Source organism: Pagrus major, chromosome 7, assembly GCF_040436345.1.
Source record: "Pagrus major chromosome 7, Pma_NU_1.0".
Taxonomy (NCBI): Eukaryota; Metazoa; Chordata; class Actinopteri; order Spariformes; family Sparidae; genus Pagrus; species Pagrus major.
Genome location: NC_133221.1, coordinates 7253838 through 7267019, shown reverse-complemented (window position 1 = coordinate 7267019; position 13182 = coordinate 7253838). Strand labels below are relative to the sequence as shown.

Here is a 13182-nt window from a genome sequence, read left to right as displayed (position 1 = left end):
TATGCGTCTAACTTAAGAATACAAAATACCCCTAAAAATGTGTGTTTAATGTGTTTAATCACTGCATTGTGCTGTCAGTTTCACAGGCTTTGATATTTATGGAGATGAAACAATTAATAAAAAACAACCCAGTTGCTAGAATAAATGTTAGCAATGTATGTTTCTGCAAAATATTTACCTTTCTTTAGGTTCAAATTTCATTTTTTTCTTTCTTTTAGCAATGGTGTGCTTATGGTCTGGTTAGGTTAAGGCTGCAAAACCCACTTGGTTAGGGTTAGGAAAACCTTATCAGAGTTTGTTTAGTCGCCACACAGACAGCTGAAGATGGCCCGAATTCTCGTCAGATGTCTTGTTTTTGTTGCCACAAACATGGTTGGAAATGTTCCAGAGGTCTCCTTAAAAATATCTGTTGTTGTCACGTTTCCAAATGTTGCAACCCCGTGGCCCCCGTCCAAAATACCATCTTGTTTGACGCTGACAAATGTTGAAACACAGACTCAAACTGCAGTCAGTGGCTTGGCAGTCTCGTCACCTGTAACCCCACCACAGTCAGCTCCACCTCCAGACATTAAAGTCATGATATAAACATGTAATATGAAATAATATAATAATACGTAACATGATAAGTTTTAAGTTTCAATCTAATTACAGTGTAACTAAAGGACTTAATAATGTTTGCGAATGTTACTAAAACGATGGAAAATTCATAATCAATGCCCCCAACAGTTACAGTGCAGTGTACATTTTCTGCTAAGTGGAAACCACTTACCCACATCCCTCCTCACAGTTGGCAGACCGTTTGAGGTTGTGCTCACAGTCCTTTAGGTGTGACTGCAGCTGGTCCAGCCGCAGTGTGGCAGTACAGCCAAAACCAGCATTGTCACGGTTGATCTGAAGCTTCGAGAGCACGCTGCGCATGATGCGGGGCACGGGCCGGAGGTGAGCTAAGCCTCACTACCAAGCGGTCAACTGGACAGATCTGCTGCTGGGCAAACCACTGTGTTATACAGGCATTGCAGAAGGCATGCTCGCAGTGTGGAGCCTGAAATGAAAATGAGCACACAGAGTCCAAAATGTTAAATTTGATACATGCTGATACAGGAAAACTGGGTAATCCTTCAGACTTCAAGCACTTCACTACATATAGGGCACAGCAGGTCTTCATCCACCTCCCCCTGGAGCCTTGTAACGTTGTACCCTTATGGTACATTACTGGGACCCACAACCTCCTGAGCAACACAACCAAACACATTAGGTTTTCAGACACATTAACTGCAGTAATACATGACTGTATATATATTGTAATTGGAGATGAAATAAAATATTAAAAACGCCAGAATAAATGTTAGCAAAGTACATTTCTGCAAAATCAAAGATAGGTTAAAACTCCATGTTTCTTTATGCTGCAACTTTACCTTTCTTTAGGTTCAAATTTTCTTTTTTTCTTTTATCACAATGCGGTGTTTATGCTCTGGTTAGATTTGGTTAGGGTTAGGGGACAAACAAACCAATAATAATTGTAGTAACTCCATTAACATTGTTCATATGGAGTATTTGTGTAAGTATTTGGTGCAAGTAGTAACCTAACTACTGAAATTTATGCTGTACGTTACTGGACTACTACAAGCTATACCTTTCTCAGTTACAAAAAATAAGTGTTTGTGGTAACCAAATACTGTATACATGTAAAATAATTTGTGGTATCATGTATGCATAATACGACAAAGACTATGGTACATGTACAGTTTTATGCTAGGCGAGGCTACACGATTTAGCCACAAGCTAATCAAATATGAACCCATGATACTCTACAAGGTAGTGAGAAATAAACTTTAACGTTACAATACACAGAACCATATAAATTAGCTCGCTCTAGCTCCTCGCTCAGACTGTTTTAAGAAAAGTTGATGAAACAACACTCACAAAGACAAAAGCTTAGCTTACTTACTGAAGAGCTCTTGAAATATAGCTAACGCTAGCTAGCTACATGACCAGTTGTCTCGATTGAGCGGAAGCCACTTCACTCCTTCATTATTATTTTCTCTTATCTGTACACCTTGACGTAGCTATATATATATATTTTTTTTTTATATAGTCAGTTGCTATAATTACTGACACAAAGAAAATAAACATCGACAGGATAACAGATGAAGGATTAGCTGTCCACGTTTAAAAGTTAATCGGTTAACTTAATGCTAATGGATGGCACTTTTTTCATCAGGAGTCAACCGTTGACGTTTCATTAATACCGTTGCTACGGTTACCTGCACTTTGACGTGCACTGCGCATTGATTTAGAAGATTGATGGGAACTACGTTCGAAGACGATTAACGCCTGCAGCCAATCAGAGACGAGTATTTTTAAACACAAAATACTACACTGAAGCACAAATTAGAGGTTTTTTAATTGGATTTTTACATTTAATAAACTAGTTACTTCACTAATTAAGATTTTAGATTTAAAAAAAAGAGTTTCTATGATATGTTTTTTTATTTTTATTTAACTACCCAACAAAAATAGTTAAAGTTGAATCTTCACAAGCGTAAACTGGCCATTAAGCATTCATGATTTAACAATATAATATAAAGTAATGACCCACAGAGGGACCACTATTCCTTCATTGTACTTGTATTATGCATGCCAGAAATACTTGTATTTCTGAGGTATACATAGAATATGGCATGGAGGGCTGCTGTACGCCTTGTAGCAGCCAACCACATCACATAATACTGTGTGTAGACAATAACAAAGCCACAGTATTTGGTAAAGCACATGATTTCACATTCCAGTGACCACAATGGTGAAGGGATTAGGCTCCACAAAGAGGACGAGGCTGGCAAGAGAGGATAACAGACATGGAAAGCATGTGGGTGTCTGGGTTAGAGAGAGAAAAGGAGCGTGAGTCAGGTCAGAGCAGTCAGACCTTCCTCCCTCTGAGTTTTGTGGTTAAACTTTCCTCTTCGTTTAGATCAACAGCATTTTAACATTCAACGTCTCCTCCTCACTGCCCTGATTTCTTGAAAGCAGGATTAATTTTCTGTGGATGGAAGATTTACATAATACATGAAGCTGATGTGCCTTTAAGAAATGTGCCTCCCTGCAGATCTCTGATGACATGGTGTGGTAATCAAAGGAACTGCATTTTTTCCTAATTAAATTCAAAAAATTCTTGTTATTCCCATGAGAAAATACATTCTTTTGAGATGACATTTTTTTTATTACTTTCTCATCTGTACAACACGGTACATAATAGACACAAACAAAAACATTAACAGGGGAAATTATAAACGGCACAATCCAACTTCATCTGTTTACTGCACTTTTGTGGGGTTTTTATAGCGTCCTTTGTTTTATACAATGTAGTGACTAATGGTGATACATTTTACCTCTCAAAAGCCATAACTGTGACTTTACAAATATTTTTACAATCTCCAAGCTATGGTTTTTAGTGTCATGCCAGTGAACAGATGTTTACTTAACTGTGATAAATGAGAAGATGGATGTCTATATTTCAATCATCAGAAAAGGTACAAGGCTCACCTGACAAATCAAGTGACCCATTTTGATTTGTCAAATAAAACTAATTGTACACAGTTAAATCCCAAATGTTAAACTTCAAATTTAACACTTAAACTGGACCCAACATTCAGACTATATTTACAACTGAGGCAACAACAAAAAACACAAAATCAATTTTCTTTCCTGCAATAAACTTCAAATGCACCGAAAAAGGCAGATTTCCATACATCAAATGGTAACATCTTCAAGCATGTTCGTGTAAAAGGCAACGCAATAAATAAAACAAATGGCACAGAAGGTTTAGACAATCTAAACTGAGAAGCACAATGTCTTGTGAAATATTCACAGGGAACTAAGTACTAAAGCAAGCACGCGAAAAAAAATCTTCCAAGTCAACGTCCCTGCTGACAGTAACACGGGCTGACAAAACAGAACTTAGATAAACAAAAATCACAATCTAATTACAGTGAGAGGGATAAGAGAATGACATTTATAATTCAATATAGTATTTGTATTTACAAGCATTTATACAACTGAGGACATCAAACGGGGGTTCAAGCTTATTACTCTATTAGGACACGGAGCAGAACAATCAGATCATATAATGCACCAAATATAAACCTTGTAAACATCACATCTCACCTTTTATCTTAGATATCAGTCAGATTAAGTTTTATTTGTCAGGTTCATTATATATTTGTCCTTACTTTAAGGCATAGGTAATCAGCTTAGGAGTGAGCCTCTTATATATTTTAAATAAGCCAGATTTATTCACAAGGTTCCACTCGAGCGAGGAAAAACCCACTCGTCACAGCAAACCCCCAAGCTAAACGTCCCCCCTTGTCTCTGGATCAGCTCAGCTAGCTGTTCAGTTATAAGATCTCTTCCACTCCGTGTGCAAAGATCATGACCAGGCCGGGCTCCAGGATCATATCCTCCCCCATATGCTGATTCTCACAGGCCATCACCACCACTGCCTGCTTGCCAGGAATACGCTTGGCAACGTAGTTCTCATAGTAGCGCCTGTTCATCTGCCGTGTCTCGAGCGTGGCCAGTCCCTGCGGCCAGTTACGCTCGTGGGCGTTCTCGATCAGGTCGTTCACAATTGAAAGGGGACAGCCGCTGTCGATGAGGGACCGTTTGATGACTGCCTGGAGCACGGCGTCAGGAGTGGAGATCATCCCACCCCAGCGGGTCACTCTGGCAGGCTGCATGGAGTTCACCCACCTAAAGATAAGATAAAGTGAAAACCAAAAGATAATTAGGGACTGAGCTGCAGCTTCCTGACAAATATGATATTAGAATACAGATCCAAAGCTATATTTAACGGTTGCCTGATTTTAATCACCTATAACAGATATATCAGTATTGCTGTATATGCTGTCTGATATTAAAACCTTTTTTAGACATTAAAATGCAGAAAAAGATGCTTGGGGTAATTTATAATTATTAAATTCACAGTGCCAAAAGTGTTTGATAACCACATTTGAGGGATCATTGCAAAAAATGCGTGTATATTGGCTGATATATCAATATTGGGATTTTTTTACTCCCTAATATTGACATCAGCATCGGCTCCAAAAATCTAGTATTGGTTGGGCTTTATTAGAATACCAAGCAGGACAGGAGATTAAATTCCACTTACTCCAAGATCTCGTTGTACTCGATGCTCTCCTCGAGGTTTTGCAGGTTAGGGTTAGCACTGCGGATTGCTCTCATGTAGGCTTTTAGCAGCTGAATGTCCCGTTTCTGGAAATTAAAAGCATCATCTTCAGAGACTGATTTCACAAAATCTCCTAAAGATTAACAGGAGCTTACAATAAAAGAATTAGTCCAGTGGCCTTAAAAAGCTGCAAGGATCAGAGTGTACGATATTTCTATCTATATGAGCTATCTAAATATTCTGTATTCTGCGCTTTACTCACTGTAGTTGGATTTTTGACAAATACTGATACTCAGTCCTTTCAGCTTTGTCAAACTCCAATTCCAATAAGAAAATGCATGTATTTTAATAGCAGTGCCTTATAGGGCTGTGTGATTATTATATATAAATATTCTTCTTCTTTATACAACTGTAACATGGCAGAACTCTCATAACAGGATATTTTGGTCTCATGTCTGAAAAAACAAAAACAGCAGCAGACTTAAAATACTTCAACTAAAAAGTTAAAAAAAGATGCAAGGGACAGAATTTGGACCTGAAAGTTTAACTTTATACCGTTTTTTAGTCACATTACAATAAACGTTTTGTCAATTATTATTTGTTCAGAATATCTACATGACAGAAACAATGAAGTACAAAGTACCCAACTCAAAAAGGACAGATCAAACAGATCATATACAGAGACAAGCATCCATAGCATCCTGTACCACAGAAATATCACGCTCTAATTATTTGAAACAATTCTGTCAGGCAAATATTCTACAAATGATCATAATCTGTACTCAGATGTTTTAATCCCAGGTCCAAAAAAACATTTTAGTAGATTACATGGCGTGTGGCCATTTCTGAATCTATTCCACTGACATTTGTAAAATAATATTATCCAGGACTGGGCTAACAAAGTATGTTGTGGCTAGTACAGCAGTGAGTGGGCAAATGTTCTTACTTGTTCCCCCAACTGGTGTTTATGCTCTACCACTGTTTTCTCCAGCTCTGAAATCTTTGTTTGCTGCTGCTGGACGACGCTCCGCAAGTGTTTGATGCAGTTATGGTTGGGCAGCTCATCTTTGGGCATCTCAAGCCTGCAAGACACAGGAGACAAAATAAAGGACTTAATAGTGGACCATACAGAGGACATGATGTGCATTTTTGCAAAGCATAATATTTCAGAGCAAATAATAAATTATAATAAGTTTTGGTTGTACTGACTTGACACCTGTGAACTTTGCGAATGTTACTAAAAGGATGGAAAATTCATAATCAATGCCCCCAACAGTTACAGTGCAGTGTACATTTTCTGCCAAGTGGAAGCCACTTACCCACATCCCTCCTCACAGTTGACAGGCCGTTTGGGGTTGTGCTCACAGTCCTTTAGGTGTGACTGCAGCTGGTCCAGCCGCAGCGTGGCAGTACAGCCAAAACCAGCATTGTCACAGTTGATCTGAAGCTTCGAGAGCATGTTGCGCATGATGCGGGGCACGGGCCGGAGGTGAGCTAGCGTCACTACCGTGCGGTCAACTGGACAGATCTGCTGCTGGGCAAACCACTGTGTTATACAGGCATTGCAGAAGGCATGCTCGCAGTGTGGAGCCTGAAATGAAAATGAGCACACAAAATGAGTCCAAAGTGTAAAATTTGAAACATGTTGATACAAGGAAGACTGGGTAATCCTTCAGACTGGGACTTGCCTGCACTGGTTCTTCAAGCACTCCACTACATATAGGGCACAGCAGGTCTTCATCCACCTCCCCTTGGAACCTCGTAACGTCGTACCCCATGGTACATTACTGGGACCCACAACCTCCTGAGCAACACACAACCAAGCACATTAGGTTGTCAGACACCTTAACTGCATCAATAAATGACTGTATATATATATATGACACATGTATAAACTATAATTTCATTCCACCTCACTCACAAAAGGCCTCAAATGCTTCCATTCAGCTCGTGATGTAGGGGTGATACGTCATATCTGGCAGAAATAATCTGTCTGGCGAAAGAGACACAGACACCCCCTGCAGAAAATGACATTATTGACAGTAGTTAATAACTTATTCATTATTATTACTGTTCACTGTCTGGGTAGCTGAGAGTTAGATCGTGCAAAGGTATGTGTAAGACAACCCCACATCATGCAGCTTAGACATTTAAATGGCCGAGAGATCAATGATCATAATCAGACACATCTATGCTATTTAATAGGATAACTCTTAAGGTAAAAGCGAGAGGGATCGATAAACGTTTTCCTTAATATTTAATAAATGTAAAGGGACAATGACTCAAAAAAAAATCTGAGCTCACAGCCACATCATTCACATCCGAGAGCCCAAAACCGACGTCCTTGATCCGTAACGTTGCTTGAATTTTCTAATATTATCCTCGACATGTGAAAGTGCACCAGACGAGCTCCAACATCTGAGGAGAGCATCCTGTTGTCCCAGCTGACTGGTGGTTGACCTAATTTCAGTGAAAGCAGCACATACCGGTCTGGAGGCGATACAGATCCTTTTCCTCCCATCGCACTCAACATGCCTTGCAAGCAGGCAAGCAAGCTAACTGTACATGCTAAGGTTAGCGCGTGTGATGCTATTTCGCTGCCAACATCAGACTAAATCGCGATGCCTTTGGGTTCATAATGAGCTAAACCGGAGTCATGCTATATGAATACCCCAATGCTTGAGTACAGATGTCAGTAAAGCCTGCTCCTCTTGAATTAAAAGTGGCTAACTAGACAGTTGCTAACTAGATAGCACTGGTAGCGCCTACGGTACCGTTGGTTTCCTCTGGATGTTAGCCACCAAGCTAACCAGACAGACCTCAGTCTGGGCAAACTACACCGACAAATGGTTGTTTACAATCAGCCACAGTAGAAGAAAACATCACAACTGACTGATATACTTACTCGAACGTGTAGTAAAATAGATCCTAATCACGCCGTGAGTGTATTTTCAGACGTCCTACTGTAACTAGTAGCTCGCTAGCCACGTCCTGTGCTACATCCTACACTTCAGTTCTGCGTCGTCGATACGCAGAACGTCATGACGTCAACAACCAGAGCTTTTGATTGGTCCGTAAAATAAATCTATCTATCTATCTATGACATAAAATATATTGAAAATAAATGATTAGATAATTGAATTTCTCAATGTGTAATCATATGTTACACCTATTCTTACTGACATCAGCAAATGAATATAACTCCTGTGAGTATCTGGATGAATTATGGAATTGATTTACATATGTATTCATTTCTGAAAGTGTGCATTCTCCTAATTCATTTAAAATTTCCAACATCCATCTATCTCAGCCATGCACTGCTTTATTCTGTATGCAGCAGGAGGTTAAAAGGAGGGGAGTGAGCGGTAGGCAGCATGCAGAAAGTACACTGCGTGCAGAGTTCATGAGACTATGGCTTCACAGAAGGAGGAACACATTGAAAACATGAGTCATCCCTCACTACCGGTGTGATTGCATGTTCCCACACCAAGCAAAACTCAACGTCATCAGATTTCAGCAGATCATGTGGCTGTGTTAAAACTCAAATTCAGCCTCAGGCAGTGAGGTAGTGTTTGCACAGTTAACCTAATACTTCTACTTATAATAAGTTTATCTTTATAGCACCTTTAAAAACAGAGTTTACAAAAGTGCTTTGATGGACAATTTGAAAGCAGGAAACACATAGAGGACCATATAACAGAACAGTCAAGGCAAACAGAAAGAAGCCCAGATTAAGAAGTTAAAACAAGAAGGCGACACGCAGAAGTGAAAATGTCAATATGCATGAATTCAAATAAAAGGAATAAAAGCACTCAAAAAAGGTAAAATTCAATACAATTCATTGCATCCATCTGTTGCACTAGACAAATAATTTCACGTCTAATTAAGAATAGTTCAGTATATTATTCTTTTATCTTTGTGAACTGTTTAATGTAACATGGGGGTGTGAGAAATATTACAAGGTGCACTGGAGACAAAGGTGTAGATTTCGAGTTTGAACCATTTCCTGCTGATTAAAACATGTTATTCTGCTAAACACACCCTGGCCTGCAGCACTAATGTGGTGCTGCAAAAAGCCCTTTAAGTTTGTAAATCCAGTTCTCTGCTTCATCATCGCCAGCAGTTCATCATTTCAATCACGATAAAGATCTCAGACATGAAACAAGAGCCTCTTTCATGTGGGACATTTTCACATTAAAATGAGCATCTGATTGAAACATGTTTAGATAAAGATGTAGAAGCTTCTCATGTAGCTCACAGCTAACGTAAATACACCGATCAGCCATAACATTAAAACCACCTGCTTAATATTTTGCAGGTTCCCCTTATGCAGCCAAAACAGCTCTGACCTGTCGAGGCATGGTCAGAAGACCTCTGGGGGTGTCCTGTGGTGTCTGGCACCGGGCCGTTTGTATTGGATCCTTTGGGTCCTGTTTCCATGGATCGGACTTGTTTTACCACGTCCCACGGATGCTCCATCGGATTGGGATCTGGTGAATTTGTAAGCCAGGTCAACACCTTTGGCTCTTTGTTGTGTTCCTCAAGCACTTCCTGAGCAGTTTCTGTAGTGTGTCAGGCTGCATTGTCCTGCCGGGGGGCCACTGCCGTCGGGGAGTGCCGTTACCATGAGGGGTTGTACTTGGTCTGCAACAGTTCTTGGATGTGTGGTGCATGTCAAGTGGCATCCACATAAATGCCAGGACCCAAGGTTTCCCAGCAGAACATTGCATTGTAAGATGATCAATGTTACTCACATTACCCATCAGCAGTTTTAATGGTGTGGTTGATTGGTGTATGAGACCTATGAAGGGTCTGGTGATACGGCCTTACAATAATATTGCAATATTTTTAGGCTAGATGGCAATGCACCGTATAAATAGATATTTTGAAATCAAAAGCACCTTATAAATGCTTGGACTTGGTGACAAAATCAAATATCACATATCATTTTACCTACTATGATGTTGCAACAATATTTTATGGATAACTACGGGTGTTTCAGATTTTTGAGAGTAATTATATCCACATTACTGATGAATAAGTGGGTAAAGACAATAGTTAGAAAGTAGAACAGTCTGCTAAGTTCAGAAAATGACAATTTTCAAATGCAGCTTTTAAAACCAGGAAAAGACAACACTTATGTCATATCACAATATAAGGATATCCAAAATCTATAGACCAATTTCAGAATAATGATATAATATCAACATATTCCCCAGTTTGTGAAGAAATAAATCCAAACACAGAAAATATTTAGCAATAGCACTTTATTGAACACAAACAACCCTAAGCCACAATACTGAATGACAAGACCAATTGGCTGCAGCAAACATTTTATAAAATAGATTCAGGTTTAATGTCACTAAATTGTTTTTTTTTTTTCTTTTAACGTCAGAAAGACAGATGCAGGTTTTTCCAAAACAGTGAATGATCTTTTACATATTTAACATTTTTGTAACAAATTATCATTCACATGTTCACACAAAGGAATAACAAGGCAAAGTGCTTTCAGGATTGCATTGTCGAAAAAACAAAACAGAAAAATGAATGGCTTGAGGTTTAGGTGAGAGAAATGTGGGTGGGTGACGCGGGGGAGTGGGGCTGGTCCTGTCCTGGATTAGGCATAGGTGAGCGGGTGGGGGAGCAGGGGTGGTGGATGGGTGGGGGGCCCTGGTCAGAAAACCTCAAACCTTTCACCTTGTCCTGTACCCCTTTTAGTCAAACTGAATGTAAAATGTCGGGGCAGTGTGGAGACAGACGCCTATCTAGCAGAATTTGGTTCGGAGTGGACAGATGGATTCGAAGGCATACGGCTCGAGGGGCTCAAACTCGCCCTCGTACAGAATTACAAATCCACCTCACTATCTTCCTTGTGACAACCTGTGGTATCATTACAACTGCAGGGCAATCGATGGCTGACCCAGAATGAAGCTGTAAACGTTGAAACGGTGTACACTTTCGGGCGAGACAGGGAAGTATACGCACAAGAGGAAACCAAAGAAACAGATGGTGTTTAAAAACAAAAAGCCAATGCATGGTTATTTATTTCCAAGAAGATGACTCCTCTGACCATTCGCCACTGAATGTTAAAGGGGATAGACTATCATCATAATCTGCATCATAATAACATTGTCTGGCTTCACATTCCAGTGGTATTTTGTCGTATAAATGCTTCTCATAAATATTTTTTTTTATCAACGTCAAATAGACATATACACATACAGCACAACCAAGCACACTTTTTATGTATAACTACCATTGCTTATGATAAATCTGTATTCCCGTACTGTGAATAGAATTTTTTTTTTTTTTAGTCAGAACAGGTGGAGAGACAAAACAATACTCAAGGCTGCAAAACAAGGAGGTAGGAGAAATGCTACTGAAAAACAGCGAGTGATGCTAACATGATCGTTCACTTAAATAAAAGTGAGACGCACCAGGCCGCGGCTCGACTTCTTGAACCACGCTAGTGCCGACAGTTGCTATTCCAGTCAGCATTTAAGGAGCCACGTGTGTAACGTTGGATTTCCACCTTAAATAATGTGCAATATCGCCTCACAAAGATCTCAAAATTGTATCCGCCTCTTTCCTGATAGCTCCAGATGCAGACTGGTGTAGCAGCTGTGGTGATTTACTAACTGAAGAAATCTTAGAGGCCCATTCTGCCTTAGAAAAAAAAAATAAAATAAAAAATCTGAATAGTGTCTTTACCCTATTATTTCCAGACTGATCATGTTCTAAATTGGCTAATTTCAACAGAGTAACTTCATTGGTCCTGTTGTCATCACAGGTCTAGAGACCACGCTGCTGGTGATGGCATTGACTCCTTTACACACACAGTAGAATAGTATATTTGCAGATTTGTAAATGAGGTAATCAGCGTTAGGCTAAATAGGGAACCCTGTCATTGACACACGTGCCCACTTCATTCACCAGCAAAAGCAAAAAAGATTTCCTCAATCAGCGGGACAGGACTGTGGGAAATTAAAATCGACTTTGGAATGTTGGGTGGACGAGCCAACGTTTGTTTTTTTTTTTTGTCTTTTTTATTTTTTTGTGAAGGTGCAGTGTGAAACTATTTGATTGTAACTCATCACATGCCCTGATTCAGAGTCCTTCCCCTCGTGACAAGGGCTCCTTTGTATTTCCCAAGATAAGCCACTCAAAGTAAAAACAGGCAATCCATTATGTTTTTTTTTTTTAATTTGCAATGAATTAAGGCTGCCTCAGCAGCAGATCAACGCCTGCTTTAAGTCCAGTTGTGAGAGGATTGTTAATAGCTTGTGAGTTGCAATGAGGTGGCAACATCTACAGTGAAGCGGACTAAAAATAAAAAACATGAAAAAAGGGACTATCACTACTAAAAATGTCACAGAACATGCAGTTTACATCCTTTCCTACAGTAGGCTATTCCTAATAGCACATTCAAGGGGGCTCCTAATGGGCAAATTCTCTGATATGGCTCTGCTTTAGAGTAATCAAGCTTGGTGTGAGACTACTTCCATCGTGGGCTCACAAAAGGAGCGAGTCGATAAGGTGCTCCGTCAGAAGATTGCTGCCTTATTTCACCTGCACAAATACTTTTGTGTCATTCAGTTCAACAGGTTCAACAGTAAACACTGGGAAAGTGTTTTGAACATTTGTTTTCCTTCGTGTAAATACATTTCCCCCCCCAAGACGCATCCTCTGCTGGTGAAAACAAACGGCACTTTCAAGGGGAATGTTTCTCTAAAACCACAATCACAGGACCTCCGAGTAACAAATTCTGAAAACACATAGGCTATACAGTAGATATAAATCTCATGAGTTTCTTAACTGTACAAGCTTTAGGCTACACGCTGAAAAGGGAGGGACACGTAAAGAACCCTTAATGCTTAACATTGAAAACAATAATAAGGCATTTCATATTTCCTTTTATCCGCATACATCACTGACAGCAGGTCTAAATATTTTTGAGAAAACATTTCATTCAAGGAGGAAGAGGATGCATATACACATCT

At 39.6% G+C, this 13182-nt stretch overlaps 1 protein-coding gene across 2 annotated transcripts; it reads right to left on the bottom strand.

Moving 5' to 3' along the window:
* Positions 1–3201: 3201 nt before the first annotated feature.
* rnf41 (ring finger protein 41) lies at positions 3202–8200 on the bottom strand. Of its 2 annotated transcripts, XM_073471184.1 has the most exons (7): positions 8088–8200; positions 7104–7200; positions 6871–6986; positions 6502–6773; positions 6129–6264; positions 5165–5268; positions 3202–4746 (listed from the first exon to the last, which is right to left on the bottom strand). In XM_073471184.1, the coding sequence occupies exons 3-7, from the start codon at positions 6958–6960 to the stop codon at positions 4392–4394; spliced, it is 957 nt and encodes a 318-aa protein (XP_073327285.1). In that variant the 5' UTR covers positions 6961–6986; positions 7104–7200; positions 8088–8200; the 3' UTR covers positions 3202–4391. The 2 variants fall into 2 exon arrangements, with proteins under 2 accessions (XP_073327285.1, XP_073327286.1); XM_073471185.1 differs by lacking the exon at positions 8088–8200 and having other exon boundaries at positions 4290–4746; positions 7095–7180.
* Between the last annotated feature and the right edge of the window lie 4982 nt (positions 8201–13182).

Bases quoted from the DNA above. Each gene is read 5' to 3' on its own strand.
- rnf41 (XM_073471184.1), bottom strand. From the start codon at position 6,960: ATGGGGTACGACGTTACGAGGTTCCAAGGGGAGGTGGATGAAGACCTG. The intron at 6,265-6,501 runs GTAAGTGGCTTC...TGTGTCTTGCAG, and splicing joins AACTGTGAGGAGGGATGTGG to GCTTGAGATGCCCAAAGATG. The intron at 5,269-6,128 runs GTAAGAACATTT...TTTAATTTCCAG, and splicing joins AACACCAGTTGGGGGAACAA to AAACGGGACATTCAGCTGCT.